At 37.7% G+C, this 13681-nt stretch overlaps 1 protein-coding gene across 1 annotated transcript in view; it reads right to left on the bottom strand.

Moving 5' to 3' along the window:
- The window catches only part of LOC136876978 (homeobox protein OTX2-like), a 257983-nt gene that overhangs the window by 102930 nt on the left and 141372 nt on the right, over window positions 1–13681 (bottom strand). The window contains exon 3 of the mRNA XM_067150752.2: window positions 1799–1965. Coding sequence (XP_067006853.2) covers window positions 1799–1965 — 167 coding nt within the window. The remainder of the gene's footprint in view (window positions 1–1798; window positions 1966–13681) is intronic.

Here is a 13681-nt window from a genome sequence, read left to right as displayed (position 1 = left end):
CAAGTTGCCCTTTCTGCCATTATATGCTGGTCCTATTTGAAATTCCACCCGAAGTGACCGATATTTGAACCAAGGACATTAAAGTTCGCAGTCGAATAGCTAGACCACACTTCCCCTTTACTTTTCTGGGACATTTTGAAAGGAGCAATAACTCAAATCAAGCTATATATATAAATTAATGTTTCTCTGTTTGTCTATCTCGAAAGAACTCAAAAACTACCGGGTCGATTTCGCTGCAAATTTCACACTTAGTTCTTATTACTCCTGAGTGGGTTTAGGAAGTGGTTTAAATGAAATCCGACAAATATTTTTTATGATGAGTAATTTTATTTAATTAGTTTAATTGCAAAACCGCGCCAAGATTGGATCGACCATGATGGACAGATTGTCGCTAGGCGACAAATGCTCTGTATCACAACGACCTATATTATACTGTAACATGATAGTGCGGTAAGAAATGCTACGTGATGTACAGGAGGATGGGAACACGCCGCCATGTTTTATGACGTACCTTTCCACATATCCTCCTAAACCAAACTTAGTACACTTATGACTTACTATCTGGAGACAAACACTGTGGGGGTTAGCGACCCCTAGGACCCCTAGTCGACAAAAAAATAGTGTCGATTTCATAGTTTTCGGGGTCTCCGAGATGAACAGTGACACTCTGGATGCCGTTTAAGACAAAGTTAAGCTCCCATCGGCAAAGGAAGTGAGAAGAAAATGTCCAAAAATGATCGAGATTTTGGATGTTCCAGCATAGCTCTCAACCAAACTTGGTACAAATATGGCTTAGTATCTGGAAAGTAATACTGTGGGGGCAAGACACCCTTAGGGGAGGGGTGAAATGTAAAAAATAATCGAAAACGACCTATATTAGACTCGAATCCATAGTTTTCGGGGGTCGCTAAGATGAAAAGTGACACTCTAGATGCCGTTAAGTCAAAGCTCAGCCCCAATCGGAACGGGGTTAGAAGGGATGAAGAACAGAATGTCCAAAATGACTGAAATTACGGATGGATGTGTGTATGTTCCAGCACAGCTCTCAACCAACATGTCTTAAATACATAAAGGGGCTTTTCAGCCTCAGTGGCATGTATATCATCATTATCAATAAATTCAAATTCAATTCAAAAATTCAATTCAAAATATCTGGACAAAATACTGTGAGGGTAAGACATTACTACCCCTAGATGAGGGGTTGATATTGCACCCATAAGCGAGGGCACAATATGTACAAATAATCGAAAACGACCGATATTAGTGTCGAATCCATAGCTTTCGGGGTCGCCGAGATGAATTGTTACACTTTGAATGCCGTTTAAGTCCAACTTCAGCCTCCATCGGCATGGGGGGTTGATAATTGGATGAACAAGAATATATCCAAAATTTTCTATATTTGTGTTGAGCCCACAATTTTTGGGGTCCCTGGCCTGATTGGTGACAGCCCCAGTGACAGCTGGAATCGTATACATAATATCTACTGTATTCCGCGAGGCGTAAATACATACAGTTATAACTTACTTTATGTTTGAAAGGATCAGCTGCTTCCTTGACAATCAGGGCTGCCACAAGGAAATAGTTCAACTGCGAAATTATAATCCCAAACTAAACCTTAAAATTAAATACATAACAAATACTCTAAATTTACAAAAGAGTTCGAAAACTATTAGTCAACATCACAATCAAGAAATCTACAAAAAAATCGCTTCAAACAGTTAATAAAAATCCCAAAATTAACCATTCAGCTGAGCCGGTTGGGACAGGCTGAGTGAGAAATAAAGGAATCTGCACTTACCCGAGGGATAGCCCATGCTGGAATGTATCGAGTCCATGGAAGGCATGGCAAGTCCGATGCCATTGACGGAGTACGGAGATGACTTGAGGTACGCCATACTGGCCGTGGAGCCAGAGCCGCAGGGGCTGCTGAAGGGTGGGAAAGCCAACTCTCCATCCGGATTGCATCTGCAAAGAGCATAAAGTGATCTACAAATAATAATAATAATAATAATAATAATAATAATAATAATAATAATAATAATAATAATAATAATAATAAGTTACTAATGATGATGATGATCTAACAGTTAACGTAGATCTATTCGATAGAGTGAGCCACAATGTAGAAAATTGATACATTCGAGTTTTCTGCAGTCACCAACAGCATAATAACTGACAGGAAATTGCGCTTCATTACGACATATTATATGAAGAGTGTATGTCTCAGATACTGCAGTAGAATCTTCTGGCCTCTCCTTCATTTCTATAGCAAAAGAAAATTTCAAGAAATAGACTTCGTCTCACGGTATGTGATCGAAATATACTACAGCAAATTTCTCTGTTACTATATAATCATAGAAATAAGAATAATGTTGTCAGCCGTAACCACGTGCTATAGTTATAAAAGGAACTACAGTACATGACTATGTTACTATTACGCCAAAAGGGAAAGATGCTAATGCTGTCAGCCCTAAGTAAAAGGATGAGCTACAGCTCAGGGCTGTGCTACAACTAGGAGTGTACGTCGACTCCTCAGCTCATAGGCTGGGTCGATCCCTAGCAGAAAGTCTGAGTGTCACTGAACGGGCGTACTACAGAAATAGTTTACCATAGTTTCCTCAACAGATATTAAAGGTGCTATTCCATACGAATACCTAGCAAGTTTGATACGCTACTTGGGTGGCGTAGCTGTGAACTTGCATTCGAAACCCAATTCAGTAGCCTTGAACATTGTTTTTCATTTTCAAGCCAGGCCAATGGTGGGGCTATACCTTAATTAAGATCACGGTTGCTTCTTTTACAGCCCTGCCCCATCCTCGCCGACGCCATGAGACCTGTATGTGTCGGTGCACGTAAAATAAATAAATAAATAAATAAATAAATAAATAAATAAATAAATAAATAAATAAATAAATAAATAAATAAATAAATAAATAAATAAATAAATAAATAAATAAATAAATAAATAAATAAATACTTTAAAAATTAATGTAATCATGCGGGTCTGCCAAGCCTACTGAAATGTGCACACCCAACAACCTATAGGCCATAATTTCACACTATTATCACAGGGACTATACTGTATGGTTTCCAAAGCTCGACGATCAGCCCATTGCGAAGAATGCTCTGTACGTCCTGAGTAGAAAGTAAGACTAATGAGGAATTTCTCAATTTGTTAAATAGGAAAATACAGCTTCTAACAACCACCAAGGAGCGAAATGAAGTAGGAGGATCTGTGGGGAGACGGAAAAATTCCTGGCTGAAAGATTTTCGCCGCTGATATGGACGAACTTCTATTGAAATCTCTCAAGCTGCTGTTTCGTGAGTAATCATAATCGATTGGATCGCCAACCTTCTTAGACAGACGGCATCCTAAGAAGAACTGGTTGTTTGAGTTTTTTTGTTTGTTTGAGTCTCTTTCATACTGCCAAGGCCAAAGATCAAACTGAGACAGGTTGATGAACATAACAAAATATTGTTCTAGCCGACACTACAAGACATAGTACACCCAAGGTAAAGGAACGGCCACTGTCAGCCTTAAATCGAAAGAAGAGCTGCACCATGTAACCGTTACTTCTGTACCACAGGAGAAAGGACTCAGCGCTGGTAGGTGGTCACGTACTGTTAGTCAAAATAAATGTTACAGGATTTAACTGACTTGGGATGGACCACACACATTTAAATGAAGCTTGGGTGAATTATAAATAGATCCTAAATTAATGGTAATAATAATTTTGCCGGATAATCAACGGCACTATTACAATTAATTGCTAAAATGTATCTGGGCAGCTCACAGTAGTCAGCTGATGATGTAGAACGACTTTAAGTATGCATTGTAGAAATATACTGATAATTATATTTACAAGTTATATAAAACAAAATATCTCAGTAATTAGGCTGCGTGGGTGTGCAATGTTTCACCCACAGTGTGCATTTGGGCTGGCCAGTTGGACTGGCACGTCATTAGTAGTACGCTGCTTAGTAGTAGAGGATTGCCTAACAACCTCGACGAGTAATCAAGTAAGGACTCCTAACCTGCTGAAAGAGAAGACAATGAAAGCTTTTAATGGGATTATATAAAACACTTCATACCGGAAAAGAGATTTTGACAACACAAACCTATTCCACTAACATGCATGTGACACAAATACAGTAGGCCCTATACCAAAATATTAGGGTTTTAATACTTTTGCATAGATGATAATGGAAGCTAAAATATTATGTGGCACGACATCTTAGTCATCTACATAGCTTAAACAAAAACGAGGAAACTAGTGAATTCCTGTTCAGAATCACTCATTTTGTTATTTGTAGACAGTCTGTGCGACACCGGCGGGCGTGCAGCGATGTTCTAATTTCTGAACTGATCAGTAGAGCCCGGATTTTTATGCATTAATAGGTTAGAATGAAAACTTACTGACGCGAGTAGCAAGTATAGTCTACCTTCGCAACAACTGTGCTATGGGGGTTGCATAAATATTAGGGATTCGGCTGATCAGAACCCCTATAATTTATGTTACTCTTGCTACATTCCTGAAGAGCGAGTGGCCGACATTACCTACTAACCAAATTAGTTTTGCAATCTAACCTGTTACTGCTTAAAAATCCGGGCTTTAACAGGCTTCATTGCAATCGATAACTTCGATACACCACATTCCATTTAAAACCTCAATGAAAAAATTACTGATTTCTACGTTCGTAAATATTATTTTACGGCAGAATGACTAGCCAATTACCTTTAAGTTTCTGTGGATAGTCCTACCAAGTGTCATTTCAATCAGTCTGGTTCAACTCAAACAGTCCCTTGTGAGTTACAATTACACTAAAAGAAAAAAAAATACCAACGTAGTCATACTTAATACGCTTACTATTTATCCAAAGAAGTGTCACAGCGTGAGACTGAGTTACTATTACACCAAAAGAGAAAGAACTAACACTGTCGCCGGCTGAGACGGTCATTCCCGTGTGGGTGGGGGCGGTACAACAACACCCACGGTATCGTCTGACTATCGCAAGAGGCGACTAAAACGGGCCCCAGGTGCTCTTAACTTGGGATCGTGGTTGGCGACCACGGGGCTCTTATTTGAGTCCTGGCACTACTTCGACTTACTTTTGTCAGGCTCTTAACTTTCATCTATCCTATCCGATCTCCCTTCGCCAACTCTTGTTCTCTTCTGACTCCGACGGTATTATAGCATTGGAGGCCTAGGGAGTATTCTCTTTTCACGACCTTCGTGACCTTAGTCTTTCTTTGGGCGATACCTTCATTTTTGGAAGTGTCGAATCCTTCCATTTTTTCTCTGATTGGTGTAATATGGAAGAGGTTGCCTAGTTGTATTTCCTCTTAAAACAATAATCACTACCACCATCACCGCTCAGACGGTTAAGGCTCTGGCTTTCTGAGCGCAAGTTGCCAGGTTCGACCCTGGCTCAGTCCGATGATATTTGAAGGTACTCAAATATATTAGTCCCGCGTCGGTAAAAGTAGTTAGTGGGACCTAAAACCAATAACGTTAATACTAAAACTGTAAGATTTAAGTCACATTCTCGTCAGACAAACGAAGTGAACACATAATGTGTAACCAAACCACATCATGGTAGGATAAAGACCCAACGCTGTTTGCTCTATATCGTATGCTTTTTAGTCAAATGAAGTCGCGTAACCACAGTAAGAAAGAGACCTAGCGTTGACCAACTTGTTACTTACTTGTTATTAAAAGGAAGACATCACTACTCTAACATACTGCAAAGTTCTTGTAAATATTTATAATGTTAAGTTAGAAACAGTCATTGTACAGCTCAGTCTACTGGAAATCGTAATGTTCAGGTATCGGAAATGTTTAAGTTACCTGTGAATTTGAGTGTGATTGCCTTATAATGATAAAAAAAAGGCGTATGCCTTTTAGTGCCGTGAGTGTCCGAGGACATGTTCGGCTGGCCAGGTGCAGGTCTTTCAATTTGACGCCCGTATGCGACCTGCGCGTCGTGATGAGAATGAAATGATGATGAAGACAACACAGACACCCAGCTCCCGTGCCAGCGAAATTAACCAATGATGGTTAAAAATTCCCGACCCTGCCGGGAATCGAACCTGGGACCCCTGGGACCAAAGGCCAGCACGTTAACCATTTAGCCATATAATGATTACGCTACACTACTCATAATGCTATATTGTATGTTATATTTTGCGCATTTTAGTGTGTGTTTAAGGACTGTTGTATTTATGTTACGCTGCATATAAGGAATTTATTATTATTATGATTATTATTATTATTATTATTATTATTATTATTATTATTATTATTATTATTATTATTTTGATTCGTTAAGCCCAACTAAGGAGCGCGTTTGAACTTATTAGCACTTTTTGGTTTTTCTTCTTCTCTTCCCAATCTCTCTTCCTTCCCTAGCTGAGTTCCTTTTTATGTTGTTCAGTCCATCCTGTATTTAGTTGGATGGGCTTTGTGTTTGTGAACTAATATTCCGAATTTTATTCCATCTTGAATGGTTTCTTCACTAATGCCAATTACTTCTTCACTGACTTATTTTATCCAATTAGTGTGATTTTTCATTGGAAAGGCTAAGTTTAAAGTTTTCTTTGTGAGCCTGTTATTATCCATTCTATATAAGTGACCATAAAATTCGTCGTCTCCTGATTGGATCTGCATTTTTTCTGTAACTTGATAGATTTCATGTAATTTATTTTTTTCGCATTTTGATTCTAAGATTTTCTTGAGGATTTTTCTTTCTTGTTTTTCGATCATCTTTATTCGAAATCTGTCACCAATTATAATAGTTTCAGATGTATAAAGTGCTTCTGTTTTAACTACTGTGTTATAATGTCACAATTTTGCCTTTTTTCATATAGTTCTTTTATTGTATCTGTTCCAAGTAATTTTATATGCTCTTTGAAATGTTTCAATTCTTTGTTTGTTAGATTGCTGATTTAACCCTGTTGGTTCAATAATTTCACCTAGATACTTAAATTTGTCTACTAGAACGATATTTCCATATTTGCTGATTAATGGTTGATTGTTGAAGCCTGTTCTAGTCCCTTCCATAACTTTGTCTTTTCATACGAAATTTGGAGTCCTGTTTTAGCTGCTATTTCTGGAGTTTTTCTACAGACTGGATTGCTTCCTGTCTGTTGTTAGATAGGATAGCAATGTCATCAGCAAATGCTAGGCAAGTAAGGTGAATTTTGTTTTGGTTATTTTTATTTTATGAAATACTTCCTCTCATGCAGAGGCTGCCTTGCGACAAAGTATACTTTTACATTTATTTTTAGAAGAGAAATAGATATACTGTACTTGAGAAATGTTGAAGGTAACCTAATTGTAACAGTGATTTCTTAGAATTATCAGTGAGCCCCTTAAGGCTATGATGGCAATCTCCCGTAATGTTGTAATTGGCAGAGACATCTTTTTCCAGAAATTAGCGGCAAAAGCGGGAATCGTTCCCCTTGCTCCAATCATTAGACCTACTATGTCGATTTCCTCTATCTGGTATTTCTCCCTGTAGTAAGGAATTGTTGGTAAGTAAATATTCCTTTTCTCTATGTTAACATCTGAGGGCTGCGACTTATGGCTTTCAAAGCGAATTGTGGGGTCGATGATGTAACGTCTCTTCTTATTCTTGAAAGCAATGATGTCAATCCTTCCGCTGTCCGCTAAGCCAAGAACCTCTTCAAATACCTGGAAACCATGGTCTTTTAGCGTTGCCGCAATTAACGAGCGGATGTTATGATGACGCGTATTCCCTAAAAGTTCACCATGAGGACAAGATCCCAAAACATGTGCAAGAGTTTCAATCTCCTTGAGGCAGCGCCTACAAAGGGAATCGTTCTGAGATCTTCCTGGTACCGATCTAACTGTTGAAATGTTTGCTGTCATCTTAATTGCTTCACGCCATTCACTACATGATAAGCCTTGATGGTCTCGAATCCAGGAGTTGGCAGGAGTATATTCATTGTACAAACATACACCTCTTCCTTTCTGCTGTAAGTTACTCCACTCACTGAATGCCCTTTCTCTCAGTACTCTTCTCACTTTCCTGGCAAAATGTATACCTTTAGTTTCATTTTGCCATTTCCTGATCACTTTTTCCAGAACTAAATTATATAGTAGAGGAAGTTTATATGGATTTAGCTCAGTTTTACGACTGGGTGCCCTTCCTGACGTCAATCCCACGTGGACGGATGTATTCACTATTACGTGTTTCTGTGATGGCTGGTCATATGGTGAGCTGTGTGTAGATGAAGAGAGGCGTATTGAGACAAACATAAACTCCCAATTCCAGAGCCAGAGGAATTAACCATTTATGGCTGGGAATCAAACCCGGGCCCTATGAACCGAAGACCAGTACACTGACCTATCAGTGAAGGAGCTGCTACGTGTAAGGACATATTTGAAGTTATTTTCTGTAATTTCTTAAGTGATCGCTTCTAAATATTAAACTGTATTACACATCTCATATGTAATTTGCAACTGTCATTTATTTTTCCTTCTTTTTTTAAATGTTTTTCTTTCTTAATTCTTCTTCTCTCGTTATCATGGAAGTTCTTGTTTTGATATATTCTTCTAATTTATTTTAATTGATTTAATTTATTTTCGTGGGATTCCTTGCAGTATTTTTGGTTGTTATGCCATTTTTGTTTTATTATAACTTTGTTGCCATACTGTACGCAGGCATTACCACGGGAATATCTATCAAATGCAATGTATTTATTATTATTATTAATTAATAATAATAATAATAATAATAATAATAATAATAATAATGTAAGAAAAAGAAATAATGCTATCAGCCGTAAGTCACATTATAGTATTGAAGAGAGACGGCAGAGACATACCGTGGTACACGAAGAATCAACACGAGCAGAAGCATTCTATTAGAGAATCCCATCATTCCATTTTATTTCACCTCAGTCTAACGTTGGTTATTTATTTTTACCGTTTCATTTAATGTACCTCGGATGCAGGGTGTGACGTTAATTCAGTTTTCATTTATTCATGTCATGGAACTGAAGCGTAGTGTTATTTATTGTTGATGTAATATGCAATACGATATAATTTTTTTTTACAAAAGAGTTGTGAGGCCCGGAAATGGAACAGTACTGCAATGGAGTAGAGATATTTTCCGAGTGCGGAAAATCAAAATTAAATCATGTAACTTAATTGATCTCATCAAAACGCTACTGTTCACGAACAGACCATACGAAGTGAGGGAATACTGTAATACAATCGTTTTCGTAAGAACGTGTTTAGTGAGAACCACTTGTGGGTATGGGTTGTAAAAGAGGGACTAGAGATCTAAACTTGGGAGCTTGGGTTGGCGACCATAGTTTCATTAGCTGAGTCTGTCACTGTTTCACTCTCTTGTGCCAGGTTCCTAAATTTCATCTTTTCTGTCTGATCTTCCTTGGGCAACTTTTGTTTGCTTCCGACCCCTACGGTATTACGTTTGTGAGGTCTAGGGAATCTTTCATTTACACACCTTCCATTATTATTGTTGTACCGGGAGGTACACCTCTACGCCGCGCGTTCAAAGTGAGCGCCTAAAAGAATTCCTCTATCTATCAAATGTGAAACCAATAATACATTAAGTTAGAACTTTGCTCTGAAGATGTCACCACTAAAATCTGATATAATTTTGTTATTGTGAAGTTTCCTGAACTGTGTGAATTTCTACTTGTTATCCATTCATCAAGAAGTTTGGACATTCTCTCATAGATGACACTACCAAAGAACGATGATCATGCACCCTGGTGCGAAGTGAAAGAACCTTTGATTTAAAGGTTCTGTATTCATAAATTTTTTCTCATTGATGTTCATTTATTTTTGGGTTGGCAATATTTCCTTTTCTATTTCCGCCAGTTTTTAATCTAGCCAATCCCTAATTTCTGTAATTAATTTTCTACCAATCACAGTCTTCTTCTTCTTCTTCTTCTTCTTCTTCGATTTTCAGTGTAACTTTTAAATTCACCAATAAAAGTGACAGGGTGTGGCTAGTTTAATCTTGAATGATCTCGAACTTTCCCCGAGGGTTTATAAACTGCGGATTTTCACGTCTCTTGGCCAATTGATCGTCATCTGACCTAGTGTGTGTGTCAAAGCAAGAGGCGGGCGGCGCCTCTTTCATCAGGCAGAGGTACACCGACAGGGTAATGGCCACATAACATCTTTATTTCTTGCTAGCTCCGCAGTTCAACCTGAGGGCAAGGTCCGAATCATTAACTATGTAACCTAGTTTTCCTAAAAATGTAACTTTCTGCCGGCTAATGTAAAAACTTCATAAAATCTTTAACTGTAAATCGGGGATAGAGAGTGATGTACCCTCTCGAGCTCCCTTTCATATTGGTTTGAGTGACTACGTTCTGTAACTGGTTTTCTTCCTTTCCGTAATGTCTTAGTGTATTCTTATACGAGTCACCTCCATAGTTTGGGAATAGCCCCTGTTTCATCGGCCTAGTGCCCTTTAGGTTTTAAGTGTTCATATCTAGGAGTGCAAGTATTCGCCTCCATTCATTTTGTGTTCGGGCCTTTTATTTAGCCATTATTCTTGTTCCATGAAGGCCCAGTAGGTTGGGTATTAAATACCCCTGTATAATCCAGAAATTGTAAGTTGATGTTGCCTTGAATAGGCTTGGAAAACTGAGAGCCTGTTAGCTCTTTTTCAAAGTAAGATTTCTGTATGCCTCTTGAAGGCTAGATGGTGGATTTTGGGAGCAAGTGCTCCATGAATTAGGGGGATTTCTGCGCTCGAGTGAATTTGTGCTCTTTGTAAATTTGAGCTGAAAGCTCAGGAAATGTAAAGCAAGGAGCTTGAAGCCCAGGACTTGTGGAATTCACTATTTTGTATTTTCCTTGACTTGGTTCTAAACTGCTAATTGTATCTGTTACGTTGTTATTCGTTGATTTTTGAAATTCTAAAGAAATATAACCTTTGTTAAAGTTTTATATTAACTTTAATATTGTAGTTAGACCCATTCCCCCCGGCACCTTCTTTAACCTCTTTCTGCTCCACGGGTAGCTCCGTAACAATTTTTTTTTTTTGCAAGTTGCTTTACGTCGCACCGACACAGATAGGTCTTATGGCGACGATGGGACAGGGAAGGGCTAGGAGTCGGAAGGAAACGGCCGTGGCCTTAATTAAGGTACAGCCCCAGCATTTTCCTGGTGTGAAAATGGGAAACCACGGAAAACCATTTTCAGGGCTGCCGACAGTGGGGTTCGAACCCACGATCTCCCGAATACTGGATACTGGCCGCATTTAAGCGACTGCAGCTATCGAGATCGGTCCGTAACAATTATTATTATTATTATTATTATTATTATTATTATTATTATTATTATTATTTTATACATCATACTACTTGGCTATATTCTGTGGACTCTAAATTATTAAGAAATAAAAATAACCACTTGAAGTACAATTTGAATTTCAATTTATTAGGAGCGACATGGGATGTAGCATTCAAGCCTCAAAATACCATGTTCATTGTGCTCGTTGAGTGTAGGAAAAAACTAATATGACTGTTGTTAAAGCAAGTCCACGCCCAGTCAACACCCACGGCAGCTTACCCCACAAGAAGGCAGACCAACAAAGATTTTTGAAACATCTTTCAAGCGCTGCTGCGTTATTAACTTGGCAGGGAGAGCGGCCGCGTGGCTGAATGGCAAGTGCACAATGCGACCAGCTGCAGAGAGGAGCATTGTGTTCCATCTTTCAATTATTCGGGGTAATCGCGCGTTAAGACTGCCGAGTGTAATGAATGACCGTCAGCCAGCCGTGCAACTCGCCTACCAAAATATACCGTATACAATTCAATGAACCTCAAATCTCTGTCCCATGTAAGACGGAAACATCTATTCTGAGACACACTAGCGACAATGGAGACTTTACCTAAGAGTTAGTGCCTCAAAAATGAAATAACCGAAATGTCCAAGGTACAAACACACTATATTCATCCTAGAGCAAGCGTTTATGTATTTATTTACTTATTTGTACATACATATAGGCCATAATATATTCGGAGATGTAAAAATACGAGCGTATTCCGACATCATGACATTATAGAAGATGTCATCCATCTACACATATAGTATAATTTGGTTTTAACAACATCCAAGGGACCTGATAAATTGTGTAGGTATGAACGACTGTTGTTGTAACTGAGATTTAAGCCGTCATTCGAGTGAGATGGACATTGAACACACTTAAACTTACTTTAGATCGTATTTATTTACTGTTAAGCCTGACATTAAAGTGCCACATTGAAGTACGTGCTTATAGTTATGAATTTCATTGGGTTCCGTATTGAAGTGGGATTACAGTAAAGTAAAATTCATTCAAGGTCCACCCATTCAATACAATGACATTTTATTGTGATTCAATCACATGTCAAATGGTACTAGTTTCGGCATCTACAGTTTGTGCCATCATCAGCCTTAAGTACAAATTAAACAATTATATATTCTTCAAATTAAACTTCTAAAGCATCTAAAACATATTTTAACACATTATAAAATAAATTACTGGAATGATACTTGAGATAAGTTAAAACTATGTTATAATTGATTGCTGTAATATGATAAAATTATTAAAATTCCGGCAATTCGTTATGTAGTTCAGTCTGCGTACATCCAGGGTAAGTGAATTTGTGCTGTTTTATGCTGTCTATATGGGTGACACTTATTCACTTGATATTAGGTGGTTCCAGGGAAGTTTAATTTGATCATGTAAGATCGTGATATAAATAGAGATGAATTCCCACTTCAGTTCACTTCAATTCAATTGAAGAATTTAAGAATGTTATTATATTACAGCAATCAATTGTGACATAATTTTAACTTTCTCAAGTAACATTACAGTAATGTATTTTATAATGTGTTAAAATGTGTTTTGGATGTTTTAGGCATTGAAGTGAAGTGGGAATTAATCTCTATTTAAATCACGATCTTACATGATCAAATTAAAGTTCCCTGGAACCACCTAATATCAAGTGAATAAGTGTCACCCATATAGACAGCATAAAACAGCACAAATCACTTACCCTGGATGTACACAGACTGAACTACATAACGAATTGCCGGAATTTTAAGAATTTTATATTACAGCAATCAATTGTAACATAATTTTAACTTATCTCAAGTATCATTGCAGTAATTTATTTTATAATGTGTTAAAATGTGTTTTAGATGTTTTAGGTATATGTATATAATTGTTTAATTTGTACTTAAGGCTGATGATGGCAAACAGATGCCGAAACTAGTACCATTTGACATGTGATTGAATCACAATAAAATGTCATTATATTGAATAGGTGGACCTTGAAAGAATTTTAATTTACGTGAAGTACGTGCATCATAAAATGCAATATTAAATTTCATTACAGTTTTAATTCGTATAGTTAGACTTACAATTACAGTATAATATGTACGCTACTCACCAAACCTCTTCATACAGAAATAACTAGCATGTACCCGCGGCTTTGCCCGCGTTTATTAATTCAACTGTTTTATATAATAAAAAACTATTTTTTCCTTATAGAGCTTCCGGTTGAACTATATTAGTATCCTTCCAAATGGATATATATATATATAGTGCGTTTGCCTTTCCACCTCTTGAACAAACCACGTACAGTTGACAATGGGAGAAGCAGTAGTGGTTAGCGTGATTA

Source organism: Anabrus simplex, chromosome 7 (assembly GCF_040414725.1).
Source record: "Anabrus simplex isolate iqAnaSimp1 chromosome 7, ASM4041472v1, whole genome shotgun sequence".
Lineage (NCBI taxonomy): Eukaryota > Metazoa > Arthropoda > Insecta > Orthoptera > Tettigoniidae > Anabrus > Anabrus simplex.
This window is presented reverse-complemented; position numbering and strand designations above follow the sequence as displayed.